Source organism: Giraffa tippelskirchi, chromosome 14 (genome assembly GCF_054371585.1).
Source record: "Giraffa tippelskirchi isolate mGirTip1 chromosome 14, T2T-mGirTip1v1.2.pri, whole genome shotgun sequence".
Classification (NCBI taxonomy): Eukaryota; Metazoa; Chordata; class Mammalia; order Artiodactyla; family Giraffidae; genus Giraffa; species Giraffa tippelskirchi.
Window position 1 is genome coordinate 7,275,933 of NC_137288.1, and position 22,149 is coordinate 7,298,081.

A 22,149-nucleotide genomic window follows, 5' to 3' on the forward strand; every position below is an offset into this window, starting at 1 on the left:
GCCGCCGGCCTGAGAATGAGGGCGCTGCTGAGCCCAGGGGCTGGGATGGCCCGTTGCTGCTGTGGTCCCAGAGCTCCACCCGAGACCTGAGGGAAACCTTCTGCCCGTGAGTCCTCTCCCGCTTGTCTGTCAGCTTGTTTGAAGCATGCTGGGTTTTCTGCCCAGCTGGCTAAGGGGAGTCCCTGGAAATGCAATGGTGTGGGTTTTGGCAGACTTCAGGGAAGACATGCCAGATGAGCCTGGGAGACTCCAGCTTAATCTGGATTCAGGAGATATCTCTTCGGGCCAGCTAGTAATTGTAGGATAAGCCTAATGAGTCTTCACAGGATGAAGAGAGTAACGTGCCAAGGTAGCATTCGATGTCCTCATTCGAGAGGATGAAGCTGGTGCTCAGAGAAGGGGGGAACTTGGCCACAGCAAGGAGGTGTGCACCCAGACAGAACCCCCAGATCCGGCCATTGGAGCTCAGGGAGGCCACTGGTGTGGCTTGTCCCTGTGGCAGGGGCCGAGGCACGCAGCCCACCCTGATTCCTGTGGGGGCCTGACTTGGGAAGTGCCATCTGGTAGCTTTGAGACTCACCAAACCAAATTGCACTGGAGAGAGGAGGGACACCTTCCTTCATCCACCCCCCACCCCCGCCGGCTTCCCACATACCCTGACCCCTTTCTCTCGATTTTGGAGCCATTTCCAGAGTCCCGCTCATATGACCTCATTCGAAGTGCACTGTGGACGAGCTGCCATCTGCAGCTGCTACCACAGCAGCCAAGGGCTTTAGCTCCCGAGTACCTCCCTTCCTTTGGAACTTGGGGGCCCTCTACTCCCCACTTGCACACCACAGACCTTTGCTGAGGATTGTGGGGACCGTCACTCAGTTTGCAGCACGTTGTAGCCATCCCTGTCCTCCCTTGAAACTCAGCTTGTGAGCTCCTTTGGAGCAGCGTGGCCCACCTGGCTGCAACGGAAGAGACACAGCTGACAGTGAAACAACAGCTTAGATCTGAGAGCCGGAAAGCTCTGTCAAAAGGGACCTCCCTCTTCACGCCGTAGAGGCTGTAGGAGCCGCCAGGGTTTCGGAACCAGTGCTGGGGCCAAAATGACTCCACAGCTGTTTTCCTTCCTGGGGAGGGTTCTGGCTTGAGTGGGAATGGCTCAAGTCTAAGGTTCTGAAAGCCCACTGTGTGCAGATGCACGGTACACAGAGAGGAGAAGGTGGAGTCCTGCCCTGGAGGTGGTCACAGCTCACGGATGAGCCAGGCAGGCAGGCAGGCAGGGCATGAGAACACCTGAGCTGCCTTCATGAGTGAATGGTGTGGGGGCAGAGGAAGAGAAGCCGGTCTGCTCCCTCATGTGGTGCCCAGGGCAGGTTGTCCCCAGAGGAAACCCTTACGACGGTGAGGAGAATCCCTGCTGTTTCCCAAGGGGTTCCGTCGGTGCGTGTCTTCCCCGGAGCGCTCAGGCCGTCTCTAAAGTACACTGGCCATGGGCATTGCCTCTCCTTGGAACTTCCCATGTGTTTCTCTTTTTTATGGAACAGTGATTTTCTAGAGGGGTTCTGGGCCACAAGGATGTTGGGTCATTTTCTAGCCTTCTGTCATGAAGAACGCTTTCCTGGGCGTTGGGGTGGTTTGTTGTTCCAGCTCCCTTTCTTGGCTTCTTTTGGGAGCTGGTGCAACAAGACGAGCTCAGCCTCTGCCTTCTGGCGGAGATGTCACCCTTGAAACAGCAATGCCTGCCTGGAGATAATGATGGCAGTGGCCAAAAGGGCTTCGTTTGGCACATGGTATCTTGAAAGGACGTACACCGTCCTTTCAGATATCAAAGGCTAGTTCAAATGACATAAAAATGAGAACTCTCCAATGGAGTCTTACAGTAGGTGGAGAGTCCGAAAAACACTGCTTCAGTCATTTCACGGAGAGTCATTGATTGGGGACACCAAGAATATAGGAAGGAATGCACAAAGAAAAGATGAAATTGTGTTCAGGATCGGGGGAAGGGATGAACAGGGCGTGCTTGCCTTGAATCCAGGCTTTGTTGGGGGGTGGGGCATAAAGATCAAACGGGTCTGAAACTACCAAGTGGTGATGGTAACACAGTATCACCAGAGTTACACAACAGTGTTCCCAAATTGCAACAATGATGAGAAAGTTTACGAATCCCAACTTAACCAACAAAAATACAGGAAACCATACAAAAAAGAAAACATCACCAGAAAGGTGGAAACAAACCAAATGCAAAGCAGTTCAGGGGAAAGGAACTCCATGTCCCCTGGGGGCAGACCGAGTTGCCGGCGTCCACGGTGAGCAGACAGGGATGGAGGCTGCAGAGCCGACCGCTCCCCTGGACGTGGTGTTTCCGGCAAGGGCTCTGGGTGTCTGTCCAGAGCGGGGGCTCGTTCTCCCTGCAGGGGTGGGTGAGTCATCGTGGGCGTCTGGGTGTTGCGCGGGAGCCAGGGCAGGCTCTCCCTGCCGAGGCGGTGACTCCTCCTCTGCCTCGGGTTGTCCTGCCAGAGCCCGAGCAGGTACAGGTGCACGTGGAGGTGGAGGTTCTGGCTGAGGGGGTGGGACATCAGTGCCTGGGGCTGGGGGTCCTGCAGGCACGGAGATCCGATCTGCCCAGTGTGCTGGCCAGTACCCAGCTGGCCTGGTGTCTCTGCGAGGGCAAGTCTCGGTTCTCCATCTGCCCTCGGTGGATCCCTGGGTCCTGCACCTGGAGCCACCACCTCTGTAGGGACAGGTCTGGGAAGTGGAGCCTGGTTCCAGTTGGAGGTCAGTGCTAGAGCTGGGGGAGAAGCAAAGTTTGCCCACAGGCCAGCCTTGGCATGTGCGTATCCCGGGACAGAAAGCTTCCAAGAGATTCCCAAAGAATACCCAGCGTCGGATGTCTTTTGGGACTGAAGTGTGCAAGACGGGGGGCGGGGGGTGTGAGGCCAGTGCTTGCTGCAGGCCCAGCAGCAGCTTTCGGGGACTCGTCCCTGTGTAGCTCAGCACCCCGTCCCCACACACTCCCGTGCAGCAGCCCCAGCGTCCTCACCTCTGTGCTCTGGCGTGCTGGGCTCCAGGTCCTCCTGCTGCCTCAGAGGCCGGGGTTCTCGGGACTCTGGGTCGGAGCCGGGTGTGCTGAGCTCCGTGGCAGCCTCAGACTGGGCCGGCGGGTGTATCCTAGGCGGTGTCTCTGCAGCAGGCCTTCCCCGCCTCCTCTTCTCCCCCGGTGGGGCTGATGCCTCCGTGGGCACGCTCACCTGGAGCCTGCACTGGGCCTCACGGGCGGGGGGGTGGTGCTCCGACCCCTCCCTCCGGGAGGTGGATGGGGTGTCCCCGTCCTCGGCCTCATCACGTGGGAAGCTCTGCAACGACAGTGACCGTCAGCCAGCCATGCTGGGAGTTTTCCAAGCTGGGCCTGGCCAGTGGAACCGCTGCTTCTGCCTGCTCGAACTTCTCTTCCCAGAAGGGTCAGAGACGTGTGTCTGCTCAGATCCCCACCCGGGAGGAAAGAGACCCACCTGTGGGTGTGAGGTCAGCCTGGGCGGCCGCCGCTGCCCGCACACTCCCCATCGGGCCCAGCCTGCTCTCCCCTGGGGTGTGGACACAACTTGTCCGCAGGCTTCTGACCCCACATCCGCCTGGGCTTCCTTGAGGGAGACACACCCCGAGAAACCCGCATCCACACACACAGGCAAAGGACCCGGTGTTTCCGGGTGGCATGGGCGAGGTGGCCTGGCCCGGCCTGGGGCTCCCCGTGTTACCTTTCTGTTTCTCCGGGCAAACGGCCAGAGGCCTCTCGGGGGTGTCCTGAGCCAACGTCGACAGGGTGCCCACGCACACTGCCTGTGAGCTCTCCTGAGGCCCCGGCCTCTGGGCATGGGCAAACAGCAGAACATCCTGGCAGCAAGTGATCTGGCTGGGGGCTCCTCTCCGCTCTGGAGGCCTGGATACCCGGGTTGCGGGTTCTGTTGGGTTCTGTTGCCGGCAGGTGACATCATCGCCTGGGGTTCGTGCTGAGGTCCCTTCCCCAAAACTTCCCAAGGGAATCTCTGGGTTTCTGACTGCTCGACCACCCCCCTTAGGCCATGTGCAGGCACAGAGACGCCCACACAGCCCAGCCCACAGCCCTGGGGAGGCCTGGGTGCAGCCAGGGCCTGAGCTCCGAGGGCCCTGCTGCTCTCAGACCAGGCTCCTTCTTCTCATAAGTGGTGTGGCCCTGGACAAGCATATGCCCCTCAGGGTTTCCCCAGTCTCTCCATCTGCAGAGTGGGGGTCATTCTCCCATCTGCTTCCTAGGTCTGTCGGCCTACGAGCAGCTCCATGCCTTTCCACCTGGGGCCGATATCACGTGGAGCTCGTGCGCTGAGACTTCAGAAAGAAAGATTCCATCCAGGGCTGACATAGCACAGAATGGGGCAGAACGAGGCCTGGATGTGCCGTGGTACCCAGGAAAAGGCACTCCCCCTCCTGACTGTTTTGAGACCCCGCATCCAAGTTGGAGGACCGAAAGGAAGACTCGAAGGTCTCCCTCTCTTGTAGAAAAGAGTAGCCAACTTTCTGGTCCTGTTTCCATTGAGATTCTGTTCAAGTGTCCCAGCTCGGCTTCTGCGGGTGGCTGAGCTTCTAATGGCTCCCTGCGTTCTTGTCTTTTCCTCTGCAAACCTTCCGTCCTTTTCCCCCTTCTGGGGTGGATGGGCGCTGTCATTGCTTCTACCTTCGAGACAGATTGAGGAAAAGTCTGGACCATCGACTCCTTTCCTCTCTTTGGTTCCGTGTCTCTCTCTGGCTGTGTCCCTCTCTTTTCCTTTCTCAATTCCCTCTGTGTCTTCCTCTTTCTCTCTCGTGTGTGAATGGATGGATGCTAGGAATTCCACATGTATATGATTAGATGAGGGTTATGTTTTAGGGATAGGTTAGAGGGAGAGAAAGGCTTCAGGTCGGAGTTGGTCATAGGGGAAGGGTCAAGGGTGGTGGTGGTGTTTCTTGGAATCTGAGTGCTGTGCATTCTTCGTCTCTTTCCATATGAACCCCTTCTCAGATACACCACTTGGAAGGAGTCTCTCGTGTTCCGTTTCCTATCTTTTGCATTTGTGAATGCTTAGCTTCTCTGTTGTGAAGAGGTTCCATTGGATGGAAACCCATTGGTGTACTTCGTGTACCTCTTTCCCTTAATTGAAGAGACCCATTTCTACCTCCGCCCAGCAAATGGCAAGGAGACTCTGATGTTAAGGAGCCTTTGACCTACGCTTCTTTCTAGCTATCTCATGACATCAGTCTTTAGGGTGAGGTTTTTCCCCAATATTGAGGTGGTCTGAGATCCAAACCAATAGCGTTCTTCAGATGTAGCTGTCTGGGTTTCCCATGGACATTGATTGAAGAGGCTTTCTTGTTCCCATTTGGATAATCTCCCCTTCTGTGTCAGAGATGAGTTGACGATGGATGCTGGGGTTTGTTTCTGGACCCTCAACTTTATTCCATCGATCTGGATCTGTGTGTGTTGTTGTATTCCCAATAGCATACTGTCCTGCCGCTGCTGCTGCTGCTGCTAAGTCACTTCAGTCGTGTCAGACTCTGCGCGACCCCATGGCCTGCAGCCTACCAGGCTCCTCCGTCCAGGGCATTTTCCAGGCAAGAGTACTGGAGTGGGTCGCCATTGCCTTCTCCGATACTCTCCTGAGGATCCTAGTTTGGTCGTCTAATTTCCTTTCGCACAACCTTGGATGTCCGTATCGGGGCCTTTTCGTCGGATTGTATTGACAATTTAGGCTCCTTTCTGTTTCCGTAACCCCTTTTGCAATTCTTTGTTCGGTGCGAAAATGCATTGGCATTTTGGGAGGAATAGCATCGAAGCTGTGGATTGCCTTGTGGGGCTGTGACATCATTTTACCAATAGGAATTCTTTCAAGCCCTGAGCACAGCTTCTCTCTCCAGTGATTGGTGTGGGCTTGATCTTCCTTCTTCCATCTCTCGCCGTTTTGTGAGAACAGGTGCATCCTTCCCTTCTGGGTTAGATGGACTCGTGGATATCACTTCAGTGCATGGCATTGTCAGTGGGGGTGATAATTCCCTTCTCATTGGAAGACTTTGCTGTGAGTATTAGAAATGCAAGTGACTTCTCTTCCCCTTCCTCCCTGTCCATCTCTCAGAGCCACCGGGAAACAGAGGCCTCATCCACGGTCACACAGGCCTGAGGGGGTGCAACTAGACTGTTGTTTCTTCAGGCCCTCAGTGCTGGACATCATCCGGGATCCTCTGTGTGTGTCTTCCTCAGTCTGGTGTCCCTTCAGACCTTTCCCTAGTTTTCACAGGCTTGTTGTGTTGGTGTTCTTTGTCTGTTTGGAGACACATCCTTGATAAGCTTTGTGTTTCCACTCATTCGTCTGGCGATGTATGACCTGTCTTTTGCTTTTGTCATGAGGTCTTTCCCACAGTAGATATCTTTGATTTTGCCAAGTCCACTGTATTCTCTGGGTTTTTTTGTGGACTGCCTTTTAGTTTTGTGTGTGAAGACTCAAAGCACGTGTCCGGTTTCTGCTCATTGTTCTTCTAGATTGGTGACAAGTTTTCACGGAAAGTTTGTCTAGGGATAAGTGGAAGTGAACTCGGTGTAAGGTGTCAAGTCTCCATCTCCATTCATGTCATCCCCTGCAGTTTCCAATTCCCTGTTCCTGAGTGGTTTTGGAGACCTTGTGGGGAGTTTGGTTGCATTGGAGTTTGCATTACCACCTTGATTCGATTCACACTGTTCTGCCGTCAGGGACACTGTCAAGGGGGAGTGAGGAGCAGCCTGCACTTCCAGCAGTGACCACACGGTGGGGCGAGTGCTGCTCTCCCCTCTGGGAGCCCCAGGCCACAGGCATCCCAGTGAGGAGCCAGCTCTGTGCTCAGCTGAAAGGAGTTAGTCTCTCAGGGGCCTCTGAGCCCTTGCCTTTGGATCACCCAGGGTGGGCATTGACTGGGACAGAAAAAATTGCCCTGAATTCCATGGACGGAAGAGCCTGGCTGTGTAGAGTTCGTGGGTTGCCGTGAATCAGACACAACTGAGGACAGAAAAATTCAATACATTAAAACACTTTTGGGGGGTGGGGGTGAGTGAAAGGGGGTGATGTGGGTTTTTTTGTCTTATATAACAGCCAAGGGAAATCTAGTTTAAACCTAAATTCACATAGACGGGAAAGGTATAGCTCTCCGTCACCCTATTAAAAAAAAAAAAAAACTACTAAACTTTTCTGAAAGTTTATTTACTAGCTTCCTTGAGCAGTTCATGGTGAAGCTTTTTTTTTTTTTTTTTTCTGTGACATTGGCCTCATTAAAAAGTACGGTTTGCCTTTACTGGATAATTTTGTTCATTGGTTTCTTAGGGAACCTTGGTAATATTTGAGTTTCCTGGGGAGTATGGTCACATGACCTGGCCCTGGCCAATCGGTGCGTTCCACCTCCCTGGCCACTGTGATTGGCTCCGGGCTGGGGCAGTGCCCAATCGGGGCCCAGGGCCGGGCCTGACGTTGGAAGCCAGGGGAAGACGAGCTGTCGTCCTGCTGGGGTAGGGGAAGGGGTGGGGCCGGGGGAGGTCAGGCTCCAGCAGTGGGAGGGGCGTGAGGTCCGCCTGCGGCAGTTGGTGACCTTCCCGCTCCCCTCAGGGCAGAGCCGCCGGCCTGAGAATGAGGGCGCTGCTGAGCCCAGGGGCTGGGATGGCCCGTTGCTGCTGTGGTCCCAGAGCTCCACCCGAGACCTGAGGGAAACCTTCTGCCCGTGAGTCCTCTCCCGCTTGTCTGTCAGCTTGTTTGAAGCATGCTGGGTTTTCTGCCCAGCTGGCTAAGGGGAGTCCCTGGAAATGCAATGGTGTGGGTTTTGGCAGACTTCAGGGAAGACATGCCAGATGAGCCTGGGAGACTCCAGCTTAATCTGGATTCAGGAGATATCTCTTCGGGCCAGCTAGTAATTGTAGGATAAGCCTAATGAGTCTTCACAGGATGAAGAGAGTAACGTGCCAAGGTAGCATTCGATGTCCTCATTCGAGAGGATGAAGCTGGTGCTCAGAGAAGGGGGGGACTTGGCCACAGCAAGGAGGTGTGCACCCAGACAGAACCCCCAGATCCGGCCATTGGAGCTCAGGGAGGCCACTGGTGTGGCTTGTCCCTGTGGCAGGGGCCGAGGCACGCAGCCCACCCTGATTCCTGTGGGGGCCTGACTTGGGAAGTGCCATCTGGTAGCTTTGAGACTCACCAAACCAAATTGCACTGGAGAGAGGAGGGACACCTTCCTTCATCCACCCCCCACCCCCGCCGGCTTCCCACATACCCTGACCCCTTTCTCTCGATTTCGGAGCCATTTCCAGAGTCCCGCTCATATGACCTCATTCGAAGTGCACTGTGGACGAGCTGCCATCTGCAGCTGCTACCACAGCAGCCAAGGGCTTTAGCTCCCGAGTACCTCCCTTCCTTTGGAACTTGGGGGCCCTCTACTCCCCACTTGCACACCACAGACCTTTGCTGAGGATTGTGGGGACCCTCACTCAGTTTGCAGCACATTGTAGCCATCCCTGTCCTCCCTTGAAACTCAGCTTGTGAGCTCCTTTGGAGCAGCGTGGCCCACCTGGCTGCAACGGAAGAGACACAGCTGACAGTGAAACAACAGCTTAGATCTGAGAGCCGGAAAGCTCTGTCAAAAGGGACCTCCCTCTTCACGCCGTAGAGGCTGTAGGAGCCGCCAGGGTTTCGGAACCAGTGCTGGGGCCAAAATGACTCCACAGCTGTTTTCCTTCCTGGGGAGGGTTCTGGCTTGAGTGGGAATGGCTCAAGTCTAAGGTTCTGAAAGCCCACTGTGTGCAGATGCACGGTACACAGAGAGGAGAAGGTGGAGTCCTGCCCTGGAGGTGGTCACAGCTCACGGATGAGCCAGGCAGGCAGGCAGGCAGGGCATGAGAACACCTGAGCTGCCTTCATGAGTGAATGGTGTGGGGGCAGAGGAAGAGAAGCCGGTCTGCTCCCTCATGTGGTGCCCAGGGCAGGTTGTCCCCAGAGGAAACCCTTACGACGGTGAGGAGAATCCCTGCTGTTTCCCAAGGGGTTCCGTCGGTGCGTGTCTTCCCCGGAGCGCTCAGGCCGTCTCTAAAGTACACTGGCCATGGGCATTGCCTCTCCTTGGAACTTCCCATGTGTTTCTCTTTTTTATGGAACAGTGATTTTCTAGAGGGGTTCTGGGCCACAAGGATGTTGGGTCATTTTCTAGCCTTCTGTCATGAAGAACGCTTTCCTGGGCGTTGGGGTGGTTTGTTGTTCCAGCTCCCTTTCTTGGCTTCTTTTGGGAGCTGGTGCAACAAGACGAGCTCAGCCTCTGCCTTCTGGCTGAGATGTCACCCTTGAAACAGCAATGCCTGCCTGGAGATAATGATGGCAGTGGCCAAAAGGGCTTCGTTTGGCACATGGTATCTTGAAAGGACGTACACCGTCCTTTCAGATATCAAAGGCTAGTTCAAATGACATAAAAATGAGAACTCTCCAATGGAGTCTTACAGTAGGTGGAGAGTCCGAAAAACACTGCTTCAGTCATTTCACGGAGAGTCATTGATTGGGGACACCAAGAATATAGGAAGGAATGCACAAAGAAAAGATGAAATTGTGTTCAGGATCGGGGGAAGGGATGAACAGGGCGTGCTTGCCTTGAATCCAGGCTTTGTTGGGGGGTGGGGCATAAAGATCAAACGGGTCTGAAACTACCAAGTGGTGATGGTAACACAGTATCACCAGAGTTACACAACAGTGTTCCCAAATTGCAACAATGATGAGAAAGTTTACGAATCCCAACTTAACCAACAAAAATACAGGAAACCATACAAAAAAGAAAACATCACCAGAAAGGTGGAAACAAACCAAATGCAAAGCAGTTCAGGGGAAAGGAACTCCATGTCCCCTGGGGGCAGACCGAGTTGCCGGCGTCCACGGTGAGCAGACAGGGATGGAGGCTGCAGAGCCGACCGCTCCCCTGGACGTGGTGTTTCCGGCAAGGGCTCTGGGTGTCTGTCCAGAGCGGGGGCTCGTTCTCCCTGCAGGGGTGGGTGAGTCATCGTGGGCGTCTGGGTGTTGCGCGGGAGCCAGGGCAGGCTCTCCCTGCCGAGGCGGTGACTCCTCCTCTGCCTCGGGTTGTCCTGCCAGAGCCCGAGCAGGTACAGGTGCACGTGGAGGTGGAGGTTCTGGCTGAGGGGGTGGGACATCAGTGCCTGGGGCTGGGGGTCCTGCAGGCACGGAGATCCGATCTGCCCAGTGTGCTGGCCAGTACCCAGCTGGCCTGGTGTCTCTGCGAGGGCAAGTCTCGGTTCTCCATCTGCCCTCGGTGGATCCCTGGGTCCTGCACCTGGAGCCACCACCTCTGTAGGGACAGGTCTGGGAAGTGGAGCCTGGTTCCAGTTGGAGGTCAGTGCTAGAGCTGGGGGAGAAGCAAAGTTTGCCCACAGGCCAGCCTTGGCATGTGCGTATCCCGGGACAGAAAGCTTCCAAGAGATTCCCAAAGAATACCCAGCGTCGGATGTCTTTTGGGACTGAAGTGTGCAAGACGGGGGGCGGGGGGTGTGAGGCCAGTGCTTGCTGCAGGCCCAGCAGCAGCTTTCGGGGACTCGTCCCTGTGTAGCTCAGCACCCCGTCCCCACACACTCCCGTGCAGCAGCCCCAGCGTCCTCACCTCTGTGCTCTGGCGTGCTGGGCTCCAGGTCCTCCTGCTGCCTCAGAGGCCGGGGTTCTCGGGACTCTGGGTCGGAGCCGGGTGTGCTGAGCTCCGTGGCAGCCTCAGACTGGGCCGGCGGGTGTATCCTAGGCGGTGTCTCTGCAGCAGGCCTTCCCCGCCTCCTCTTCTCCCCCGGTGGGGCTGATGCCTCCGTGGGCACGCTCACCTGGAGCCTGCACTGGGCCTCACGGGCGGGGGGGTGGTGCTCCGACCCCTCCCTCCGGGAGGTGGATGGGGTGTCCCCGTCCTCGGCCTCATCACGTGGGAAGCTCTGCAACGACAGTGACCGTCAGCCAGCCATGCTGGGAGTTTTCCAAGCTGGGCCTGGCCAGTGGAACCGCTGCTTCTGCCTGCTCGAACTTCTCTTCCCAGAAGGGTCAGAGACGTGTGTCTGCTCAGATCCCCACCCGGGAGGAAAGAGACCCACCTGTGGGTGTGAGGTCAGCCTGGGCGGCCGCCGCTGCCCGCACACTCCCCATCGGGCCCAGCCTGCTCTCCCCTGGGGTGTGGACACAACTTGTCCGCAGGCTTCTGACCCCACATCCGCCTGGGCTTCCTTGAGGGAGACACACCCCGAGAAACCCGCATCCACACACACAGGCAAAGGACCCGGTGTTTCCGGGTGGCATGGGCGAGGTGGCCTGGCCCGGCCTGGGGCTCCCCGTGTTACCTTTCTGTTTCTCCGGGCAAACGGCCAGAGGCCTCTCGGGGGTGTCCTGAGCCAACGTCGACAGGGTGCCCACGCACACTGCCTGTGAGCTCTCCTGAGGCCCCGGCCTCTGGGCATGGGCAAACAGCAGAACATCCTGGCAGCAAGTGATCTGGCTGGGGGCTCCTCTCCGCTCTGGAGGCCTGGATACCCGGGTTGCGGGTTCTGTTGGGTTCTGTTGCCGGCAGGTGACATCATCGCCTGGGGTTCGTGCTGAGGTCCCTTCCCCAAAACTTCCCAAGGGAATCTCTGGGTTTCTGACTGCTCGACCACCCCCCTTAGGCCATGTGCAGGCACAGAGACGCCCACACAGCCCAGCCCACAGCCCTGGGGAGGCCTGGGTGCAGCCAGGGCCTGAGCTCCGAGGGCCCTGCTGCTCTCAGACCAGGCTCCTTCTTCTCATAAGTGGTGTGGCCCTGGACAAGCATATGCCCCTCAGGGTTTCCCCAGTCTCTCCATCTGCAGAGTGGGGGTCATTCTCCCATCTGCTTCCTAGGTCTGTCGGCCTACGAGCAGCTCCATGCCTTTCCACCTGGGGCCGATATCACGTGGAGCTCGTGCGCTGAGACTTCAGAAAGAAAGATTCCATCCAGGGCTGACATAGCACAGAATGGGGCAGAACGAGGCCTGGATGTGCCGTGGTACCCAGGAAAAGGCACTCCCCCTCCTGACTGTTTTGAGACCCCGCATCCAAGTTGGAGGACCGAAAGGAAGACTCGAAGGTCTCCCTCTCTTGTAGAAAAGAGTAGCCAACTTTCTGGTCCTGTTTCCATTGAGATTCTGTTCAAGTGTCCCAGCTCGGCTTCTGCGGGTGGCTGAGCTTCTAATGGCTCCCTGCGTTCTTGTCTTTTCCTCTGCAAACCTTCCGTCCTTTTCCCCCTTCTGGGGTGGATGGGCGCTGTCATTGCTTCTACCTTCGAGACAGATTGAGGAAAAGTCTGGACCATCGACTCCTTTCCTCTCTTTGGTTCCGTGTCTCTCTCTGGCTGTGTCCCTCTCTTTTCCTTTCTCAATTCCCTCTGTGTCTTCCTCTTTCTCTCTCGTGTGTGAATGGATGGATGCTAGGAATTCCACATGTATATGATTAGATGAGGGTTATGTTTTAGGGATAGGTTAGAGGGAGAGAAAGGCTTCAGGTCGGAGTTGGTCATAGGGGAAGGGTCAAGGGTGGTGGTGGTGTTTCTTGGAATCTGAGTGCTGTGCATTCTTCGTCTCTTTCCATATGAACCCCTTCTCAGATACACCACTTGGAAGGAGTCTCTCGTGTTCCGTTTCCTATCTTTTGCATTTGTGAATGCTTAGCTTCTCTGTTGTGAAGAGGTTCCATTGGATGGAAACCCATTGGTGTACTTCGTGTACCTCTTTCCCTTAATTGAAGAGACCCATTTCTACCTCCGCCCAGCAAATGGCAAGGAGACTCTGATGTTAAGGAGCCTTTGACCTACGCTTCTTTCTAGCTATCTCATGACATCAGTCTTTAGGGTGAGGTTTTTCCCCAATATTGAGGTGGTCTGAGATCCAAACCAATAGCGTTCTTCAGATGTAGCTGTCTGGGTTTCCCATGGACATTGATTGAAGAGGCTTTCTTGTTCCCATTTGGATAATCTCCCCTTCTGTGTCAGAGATGAGTTGACGATGGATGCTGGGGTTTGTTTCTGGACCCTCAACTTTATTCCATCGATCTGGATCTGTGTGTGTTGTTGTATTCCCAATAGCATACTGTCCTGCCGCTGCTGCTGCTGCTGCTAAGTCACTTCAGTCGTGTCAGACTCTGCGCGACCCCATGGCCTGCAGCCTACCAGGCTCCTCCGTCCAGGGCATTTTCCAGGCAAGAGTACTGGAGTGGGTCGCCATTGCCTTCTCCGATACTCTCCTGAGGATCCTAGTTTGGTCGTCTAATTTCCTTTCACACAACCTTGGATGTCCGTATCGGGGCCTTTTCGTCGGATTGTATTGACAATTTAGGCTCCTTTCTGTTTCCGTAACCCCTTTTGCAATTCTTTGTTCGGTGCGAAAATGCATTGGCATTTTGGGAGGAATAGCATCGAAGCTGTGGATTGCCTTGTGGGGCTGTGACATCATTTTACCAATAGGAATTCTTTCAAGCCCTGAGCACAGCTTCTCTCTCCAGTGATTGGTGTGGGCTTGATCTTCCTTCTTCCATCTCTCGCCGTTTTGTGAGAACAGGTGCATCCTTCCCTTCTGGGTTAGATGGACTCGTGGATATCACTTCAGTGCATGGCATTGTCAGTGGGGGTGATAATTCCCTTCTCATTGGAAGACTTTGCTGTGAGTATTAGAAATGCAAGTGACTTCTCTTCCCCTTCCTCCCTGTCCATCTCTCAGAGCCACCGGGAAACAGAGGCCTCATCCACGGTCACACAGGCCTGAGGGGGTGCAACTAGACTGTTGTTTCTTCAGGCCCTCAGTGCTGGACATCATCCGGGATCCTCTGTGTGTGTCTTCCTCAGTCTGGTGTCCCTTCAGACCTTTCCCTAGTTTTCACAGGCTTGTTGTGTTGGTGTTCTTTGTCTGTTTGGAGACACATCCTTGATAAGCTTTGTGTTTCCACTCATTCGTCTGGCGATGTATGACCTGTCTTTTGCTTTTGTCATGAGGTCTTTCCCACAGTAGATATCTTTGATTTTGCCAAGTCCACTGTATTCTCTGGGTTTTTTTGTGGACTGCCTTTTAGTTTTGTGTGTGAAGACTCAAAGCACGTGTCCGGTTTCTGCTCATTGTTCTTCTAGATTGGTGACAAGTTTTCACGGAAAGTTTGTCTAGGGATAAGTGGAAGTGAACTCGGTGTAAGGTGTCAAGTCTCCATCTCCATTCATGTCATCCCCTGCAGTTTCCAATTCCCTGTTCCTGAGTGGTTTTGGAGACCTTGTGGGGAGTTTGGTTGCATTGGAGTTTGCATTACCACCTTGATTCGATTCACACTGTTCTGCCGTCAGGGACACTGTCAAGGGGGAGTGAGGAGCAGCCTGCACTTCCAGCAGTGACCACACGGTGGGGCGAGTGCTGCTCTCCCCTCTGGGAGCCCCAGGCCACAGGCATCCCAGTGAGGAGCCAGCTCTGTGCTCAGCTGAAAGGAGTTAGTCTCTCAGGGGCCTCTGAGCCCTTGCCTTTGGATCACCCAGGGTGGGCATTGACTGGGACAGAAAAAATTGCCCTGAATTCCATGGACGGAAGAGCCTGGCTGTGTAGAGTTCGTGGGTTGCCGTGAATCAGACACAACTGAGGACAGAAAAATTCAATACATTAAAACACTTTTGGGGGGTGGGGGTGAGTGAAAGGGGGTGATGTGGGTTTTTTTGTCTTATATAACAGCCAAGGGAAATCTAGTTTAAACCTAAATTCACATAGACGGGAAAGGTATAGCTCTCCGTCACCCTATTAAAAAAAAAAAAAAACTACTAAACTTTTCTGAAAGTTTATTTACTAGCTTCCTTGAGCAGTTCATGGTGAAGCTTTTTTTTTTTTTTTTTTTCTGTGACATTGGCCTCATTAAAAAGTACGGTTTGCCTTTACTGGATAATTTTGTTCATTGGTTTCTTAGGGAACCTTGGTAATATTTGAGTTTCCTGGGGAGTATGGTCACATGACCTGGCCCTGGCCAATCGGTGCGTTCCACCTCCCTGGCCACTGTGATTGGCTCCGGGCTGGGGCAGTGCCCAATCGGGGCCCAGGGCCGGGCCTGACGTTGGAAGCCAGGGGAAGACGAGCTGTCGTCCTGCTGGGGTAGGGGAAGGGGTGGGGCCGGGGGAGGTCAGGCTCCAGCAGTGGGAGGGGCGTGAGGTCCGCCTGCGGCAGTTGGTGACCTTCCCGCTCCCCTCAGGGCAGAGCCGCCGGCCTGAGAATGAGGGCGCTGCTGAGCCCAGGGGCTGGGATGGCCCGTTGCTGCTGTGGTCCCAGAGCTCCACCCGAGACCTGAGGGAAACCTTCTGCCCGTGAGTCCTCTCCCGCTTGTCTGTCAGCTTGTTTGAAGCATGCTGGGTTTTCTGCCCAGCTGGCTAAGGGGAGTCCCTGGAAATGCAATGGTGTGGGTTTTGGCAGACTTCAGGGAAGACATGCCAGATGAGCCTGGGAGACTCCAGCTTAATCTGGATTCAGGAGATATCTCTTCGGGCCAGCTAGTAATTGTAGGATAAGCCTAATGAGTCTTCACAGGATGAAGAGAGTAACGTGCCAAGGTAGCATTCGATGTCCTCATTCGAGAGGATGAAGCTGGTGCTCAGAGAAGGGGGGGACTTGGCCACAGCAAGGAGGTGTGCACCCAGACAGAACCCCCAGATCCAGCCATTGGAGCTCAGGGAGGCCACTGGTGTGGCTTGTCCCTGTGGCAGGGGCCGAGGCACGCAGCCCACCCTGATTCCTGTGGGGGCCTGACTTGGGAAGTGCCATCTGGTAGCTTTGAGACTCACCAAACCAAATTGCACTGGAGAGAGGAGGGACACCTTCCTTCATCCACCCCCCACCCCCGCCGGCTTCCCACATACCCTGACCCCTTTCTCTCGATTTCGGAGCCATTTCCAGAGTCCCGCTCATATGACCTCATTCGAAGTGCACTGTGGACGAGCTGCCATCTGCAGCTGCTACCACAGCAGCCAAGGGCTTTAGCTCCCGAGTACCTCCCTTCCTTTGGAACTTGGGGGCCCTCTACTCCCCACTTGCACACCACAGACCTTTGCTGAGGATTGTGGGGACCCTCACTCAGTTTGCAGCACATTGTAGCCATCCCTGTCCTCCCTTGAAACTCAGCTTGTGAGCTCCTTTGGAGCAGCGTGGCCCACCTGGCTGCAACGGAAGAGACACAGCTGACAGTGAAACAACAGCTTAGATCTGAGAGCCGGAAAGCTCTGTCAAAAGGGACCTCCCTCTTCACGCCGTAGAGGCTGTAGGAGCCGCCAGGGTTTCGGAACCAGTGCTGGGGCCAAAATGACTCCACAGCTGTTTTCCTTCCTGGGGAGGGTTCTGGCTTGAGTGGGAATGGCTCAAGTCTAAGGTTCTGAAAGCCCACTGTGTGCAGATGCACGGTACACAGAGAGGAGAAGGTGGAGTCCTGCCCTGGAGGTGGTCACAGCTCACGGATGAGCCAGGCAGGCAGGCAGGCAGGGCATGAGAACACCTGAGCTGCCTTCATGAGTGAATGGTGTGGGGGCAGAGGAAGAGAAGCCGGTCTGCTCCCTCATGTGGTGCCCAGGGCAGGTTGTCCCCAGAGGAAACCCTTACGACGGTGAGGAGAATCCCTGCTGTTTCCCAAGGGGTTCCGTCGGTGCGTGTCTTCCCCGGAGCGCTCAGGCCGTCTCTAAAGTACACTGGCCATGGGCATTGCCTCTCCTTGGAACTTCCCATGTGTTTCTCTTTTTTATGGAACAGTGATTTTCTAGAGGGGTTCTGGGCCACAAGGATGTTGGGTCATTTTCTAGCCTTCTGTCATGAAGAACGCTTTCCTGGGCGTTGGGGTGGTTTGTTGTTCCAGCTCCCTTTCTTGGCTTCTTTTGGGAGCTGGTGCAACAAGACGAGCTCAGCCTCTGCCTTCTGGCTGAGATGTCACCCTTGAAACAGCAATGCCTGCCTGGAGATAATGATGGCAGTGGCCAAAAGGGCTTCGTTTGGCACATGGTATCTTGAAAGGACGTACACCGTCCTTTCAGATATCAAAGGCTAGTTCAAATGACATAAAAATGAGAACTCTCCAATGGAGTCTTACAGTAGGTGGAGAGTCCGAAAAACACTGCTTCAGTCATTTCACGGAGAGTCATTGATTGGGGACACCAAGAATATAGGAAGGAATGCACAAAGAAAAGATGAAATTGTGTTCAGGATCGGGGGAAGGGATGAACAGGGCGTGCTTGCCTTGAATCCAGGCTTTGTTGGGGGGTGGGGCATAAAGATCAAACGGGTCTGAAACTACCAAGTGGTGATGGTAACACAGTATCACCAGAGTTACACAACAGTGTTCCCAAATTGCAACAATGATGAGAAAGTTTACGAATCCCAACTTAACCAACAAAAATACAGGAAACCATACAAAAAAGAAAACATCACCAGAAAGGTGGAAACAAACCAAATGCAAAGCAGTTCAGGGGAAAGGAACTCCATGTCCCCTGGGGGCAGACCGAGTTGCCGGCGTCCACGGTGAGCAGACAGGGATGGAGGCTGCAGAGCCGACCGCTCCCCTGGACGTGGTGTTTCCGGCAAGGGCTCTGGGTGTCTGTCCAGAGCGGGGGCTCGTTCTCCCTGCAGGGGTGGGTGAGTCATCGTGGGCGTCTGGGTGTTGCGCGGGAGCCAGGGCAGGCTCTCCCTGCCGAGGCGGTGACTCCTCCTCTGCCTCGGGTTCTCCTGCCAGAGCCCGAGCAGGTACAGGTGCACGTGGAGGTGGAGGTTCTGGCTGAGGGGGTGGGACATCAGTGCCTGGGGCTGGGGGTCCTGCAGGCACGGAGATCCGATCTGCCCAGTGTGCTGGCCAGTACCCAGCTGGCCTGGTGTCTCTGCGAGGGCAAGTCTCGGTTCTCCATCTGCCCTCGGTGGATCCCTGGGTCCTGCACCTGGAGCCACCACCTCTGTAGGGACAGGTCTGGGAAGTGGAGCCTGGTTCCAGTTGGAGGTCAGTGCTAGAGCTGGGGGAGAAGCAAAGTTTGCCCACAGGCCAGCCTTGGCATGTGCGTATCCCGGGACAGAAAGCTTCCAAGAGATTCCCAAAGAATACCCAGCGTCGGATGTCTTTTGGGACTGAAGTGTGCAAGACGGGGGGCGGGGGGTGTGAGGCCAGTGCTTGCTGCAGGCCCAGCAGCAGCTTTCGGGGACTCGTCCCTGTGTAGCTCAGCACCCCGTCCCCACACACTCCCGTGCAGCAGCCCCAGCGTCCTCACCTCTGTGCTCTGGCGTGCTGGGCTCCAGGTCCTCCTGCTGCCTCAGAGGCCGGGGTTCTCGGGACTCTGGGTCGGAGCCGGGTGTGCTGAGCTCCGTGGCAGCCTCAGACTGGGCCGGCGGGTGTATCCTAGGCGGTGTCTCTGCAGCAGGCCTTCCCCGCCTCCTCTTCTCCCCCGGTGGGGCTGATGCCTCCGTGGGCACGCTCACCTGGAGCCTGCACTGGGCCTCACGGGCGGGGGGGTGGTGCTCCGACCCCTCCCTCCGGGAGGTGGATGGGGTGTCCCCGTCCTCGGCCTCATCACGTGGGAAGCTCTGCAACGACAGTGACCGTCAGCCAGCCATGCTGGGAGTTTTCCAAGCTGGGCCTGGCCAGTGGAACCGCTGCTTCTGCCTGCTCGAACTTCTCTTCCCAGAAGGGTCAGAGACGTGTGTCTGCTCAGATCCCCACCCGGGAGGAAAGAGACCCACCTGTGGGTGTGAGGTCAGCCTGGGCGGCCGCCGCTGCCCGCACACTCCCCATCGGGCCCAGCCTGCTCTCCCCTGGGGTGTGGACACAACTTGTCCGCAGGCTTCTGACCCCACATCCGCCTGGGCTTCCTTGAGGGAGACACACCCCGAGAAACCCGCATCCACACACACAGGCAAAGGACCCGGTGTTTCCGGGTGGCATGGGCGAGGTGGCCTGGCCCGGCCTGGGGCTCCCCGTGTTACCTTTCTGTTTCTCCGGGCAAACGGCCAGAGGCCTCTCGGGGGTGTCCTGAGCCAACGTCGACAGGGTGCCCACGCACACTGCCTGTGAGCTCTCCTGAGGCCCCGGCCTCTGGGCATGGGCAAACAGCAGAACATCCTGGCAGCAAGTGATCTGGCTGGGGGCTCCTCTCCGCTCTGGAGGCCTGGATACCCGGGTTGCGGGTTCTGTTGGGTTCTGTTGCCGGCAGGTGACATCATCGCCTGGGGTTCGTGCTGAGGTCCCTTCCCCAAAACTTCCCAAGGGAATCTCTGGGTTTCTGACTGCTCGACCACCCCCCTTAGGCCATGTGCAGGCACAGAGACGCCCACACAGCCCAGCCCACAGCCCTGGGGAGGCCTGGGTGCAGCCAGGGCCTGAGCTCCGAGGGCCCTGCTGCTCTCAGACCAGGCTCCTTCTTCTCATAAGTGGTGTGGCCCTGGACAAGCATATGCCCCTCAGGGTTTCCCCAGTCTCTCCATCTGCAGAGTGGGGGTCATTCTCCCATCTGCTTCCTAGGTCTGTCGGCCTACGAGCAGCTCCATGCCTTTCCACCTGGGGCCGATATCACGTGGAGCTCGTGCGCTGAGACTTCAGAAAGAAAGATTCCATCCAGGGCTGACATAGCACAGAATGGGGCAGAACGAGGCCTGGATGTGCCGTGGTACCCAGGAAAAGGCACTCCCCCTCCTGACTGTTTTGAGACCCCGCATCCAAGTTGGAGGACCGAAAGGAAGACTCGAAGGTCTCCCTCTCTTGTAGAAAAGAGTAGCCAACTTTCTGGTCCTGTTTCCATTGAGATTCTGTTCAAGTGTCCCAGCTCGGCTTCTGCGGGTGGCTGAGCTTCTAATGGCTCCCTGCGTTCTTGTCTTTTCCTCTGCAAACCTTCCGTCCTTTTCCCCCTTCTGGGGTGGATGGGCGCTGTCATTGCTTCTACCTTCGAGACAGATTGAGGAAAAGTCTGGACCATCGACTCCTTTCCTCTCTTTGGTTCCGTGTCTCTCTCTGGCTGTGTCCCTCTCTTTTCCTTTCTCAATTCCCTCTGTGTCTTCCTCTTTCTCTCTCGTGTGTGAATGGATGGATGCTAGGAATTCCACATGTATATGATTAGATGAGGGTTATGTTTTAGGGATAGGTTAGAGGGAGAGAAAGGCTTCAGGTCGGAGTTGGTCATAGGGGAAGGGTCAAGGGTGGTGGTGGTGTTTCTTGGAATCTGAGTGCTGTGCATTCTTCGTCTCTTTCCATATGAACCCCTTCTCAGATACACCACTTGGAAGGAGTCTCTCGTGTTCCGTTTCCTATCTTTTGCATTTGTGAATGCTTAGCTTCTCTGTTGTGAAGAGGTTCCATTGGATGGAAACCCATTGGTGTACTTCGTGTACCTCTTTCCCTTAATTGAAGAGACCCATTTCTACCTCCGCCCAGCAAATGGCAAGGAGACTCTGATGTTAAGGAGCCTTTGACCTACGCTTCTTTCTAGCTATCTCATGACATCAGTCTTTAGGGTGAGGTTTTTCCCCAATATTGAGGTGGTCTGAGATCCAAACCAATAGCGTTCTTCAGATGTAGCTGTCTGGGTTTCCCATGGACATTGATTGAAGAGGCTTTCTTGTTCCCATTTGGATAATCTCCCCTTCTGTGTCAGAGATGAGTTGACGATGGATGCTGGGGTTTGTTTCTGGACCCTCAACTTTATTCCATCGATCTGGATCTGTGTGTGTTGTTGTATTCCCAATAGCATACTGTCCTGCCGCTGCTGCTGCTGCTGCTAAGTCACTTCAGTCGTGTCAGACTCTGCGCGACCCCATGGCCTGCAGCCTACCAGGCTCCTCCGTCCAGGGCATTTTCCAGGCAAGAGTACTGGAGTGGGTCGCCATTGCCTTCTCCGATACTCTCCTGAGGATCCTAGTTTGGTCGTCTAATTTCCTTTCGCACAACCTTGGATGTCCGTATCGGGGCCTTTTCGTCGGATTGTATTGACAATTTAGGCTCCTTTCTGTTTCCGTAACCCCTTTTGCAATTCTTTGTTCGGTGCGAAAATGCATTGGCATTTTGGGAGGAATAGCATCGAAGCTGTGGATTGCCTTGTGGGGCTGTGACATCATTTTACCAATAGGAATTCTTTCAAGCCCTGAGCACAGCTTCTCTCTCCAGTGATTGGTGTGGGCTTGATCTTCCTTCTTCCATCTCTCGCCGTTTTGTGAGAACAGGTGCATCCTTCCCTTCTGGGTTAGATGGACTCGTGGATATCACTTCAGTGCATGGCATTGTCAGTGGGGGTGATAATTCCCTTCTCATTGGAAGACTTTGCTGTGAGTATTAGAAATGCAAGTGACTTCTCTTCCCCTTCCTCCCTGTCCATCTCTCAGAGCCACCGGGAAACAGAGGCCTCATCCACGGTCACACAGGCCTGAGGGGGTGCAACTAGACTGTTGTTTCTTCAGGCCCTCAGTGCTGGACATCATCCAGGATCCTCTGTGTGTGTCTTCCTCAGTCTGGTGTCCCTTCAGACCTTTCCCTAGTTTTCACAGGCTTGTTGTGTTGGTGTTCTTTGTCTGTTTGGAGACACATCCTTGATAAGCTTTGTGTTTCCACTCATTCGTCTGGCGATGTATGACCTGTCTTTTGCTTTTGTCATGAGGTCTTTCCCACAGTAGATATCTTTGATTTTGCCAAGTCCACTGTATTCTCTGGGTTTTTTTGTGGACTGCCTTTTAGTTTTGTGTGTGAAGACTCAAAGCACGTGTCCGGTTTCTGCTCATTGTTCTTCTAGATTGGTGACAAGTTTTCACGGAAAGTTTGTCTAGGGATAAGTGGAAGTGAACTCGGTGTAAGGTGTCAAGTCTCCATCTCCATTCATGTCATCCCCTGCAGTTTCCAATTCCCTGTTCCTGAGTGGTTTTGGAGACCTTGTGGGGAGTTTGGTTGCATTGGAGTTTGCATTACCACCTTGATTCGATTCACACTGTTCTGCCGTCAGGGACACTGTCAAGGGGGAGTGAGGAGCAGCCTGCACTTCCAGCAGTGACCACACGGTGGGGCGAGTGCTGCTCTCCCCTCTGGGAGCCCCAGGCCACAGGCATCCCAGTGAGGAGCCAGCTCTGTGCTCAGCTGAAAGGAGTTAGTCTCTCAG

General features: G+C 55.2%; 2 protein-coding genes and 1 long non-coding RNA gene across 3 annotated transcripts in view; 1 reads left to right on the top strand and 2 right to left on the bottom strand.

Annotated features, from left to right (window-relative positions):
- Positions 1 to 5,434, bottom strand: LOC145533851 (uncharacterized). The gene is made up of 3 exons (XM_081561194.1): positions 3,744 to 5,434; positions 3,032 to 3,344; positions 1 to 2,779 (listed from the first exon to the last, which is right to left on the bottom strand). The coding sequence occupies exons 1-3, from the start codon at positions 3,978 to 3,980 to the stop codon at positions 2,148 to 2,150; spliced, it is 1,182 nt and encodes a 393-aa protein (XP_081417320.1). The 5' UTR covers positions 3,981 to 5,434; the 3' UTR covers positions 1 to 2,147.
- Positions 5,435 to 7,602: 2,168 nt separating this feature from the next.
- Positions 7,603 to 13,064, bottom strand: LOC145533867 (uncharacterized). Its single transcript, XM_081561212.1, has 3 exons — positions 11,372 to 13,064; positions 10,660 to 10,972; positions 7,603 to 10,407 (listed from the first exon to the last, which is right to left on the bottom strand). Exons 1-3 carry the CDS (start codon positions 11,606 to 11,608, stop codon positions 9,776 to 9,778), a joined length of 1,182 nt encoding a protein of 393 aa, XP_081417338.1. The 5' UTR covers positions 11,609 to 13,064; the 3' UTR covers positions 7,603 to 9,775.
- Positions 13,065 to 15,194: 2,130 nt separating this feature from the next.
- Positions 15,195 to 22,149, top strand: part of LOC145534155 (uncharacterized) — a 40,404-nt gene continuing 33,449 nt past the window's right edge. Inside the window, exon 1 of the long non-coding RNA XR_014074283.1 lies at positions 15,195 to 15,363. This is a non-coding gene — a long non-coding RNA (uncharacterized LOC145534155). The remainder of the gene's footprint in view (positions 15,364 to 22,149) is intronic.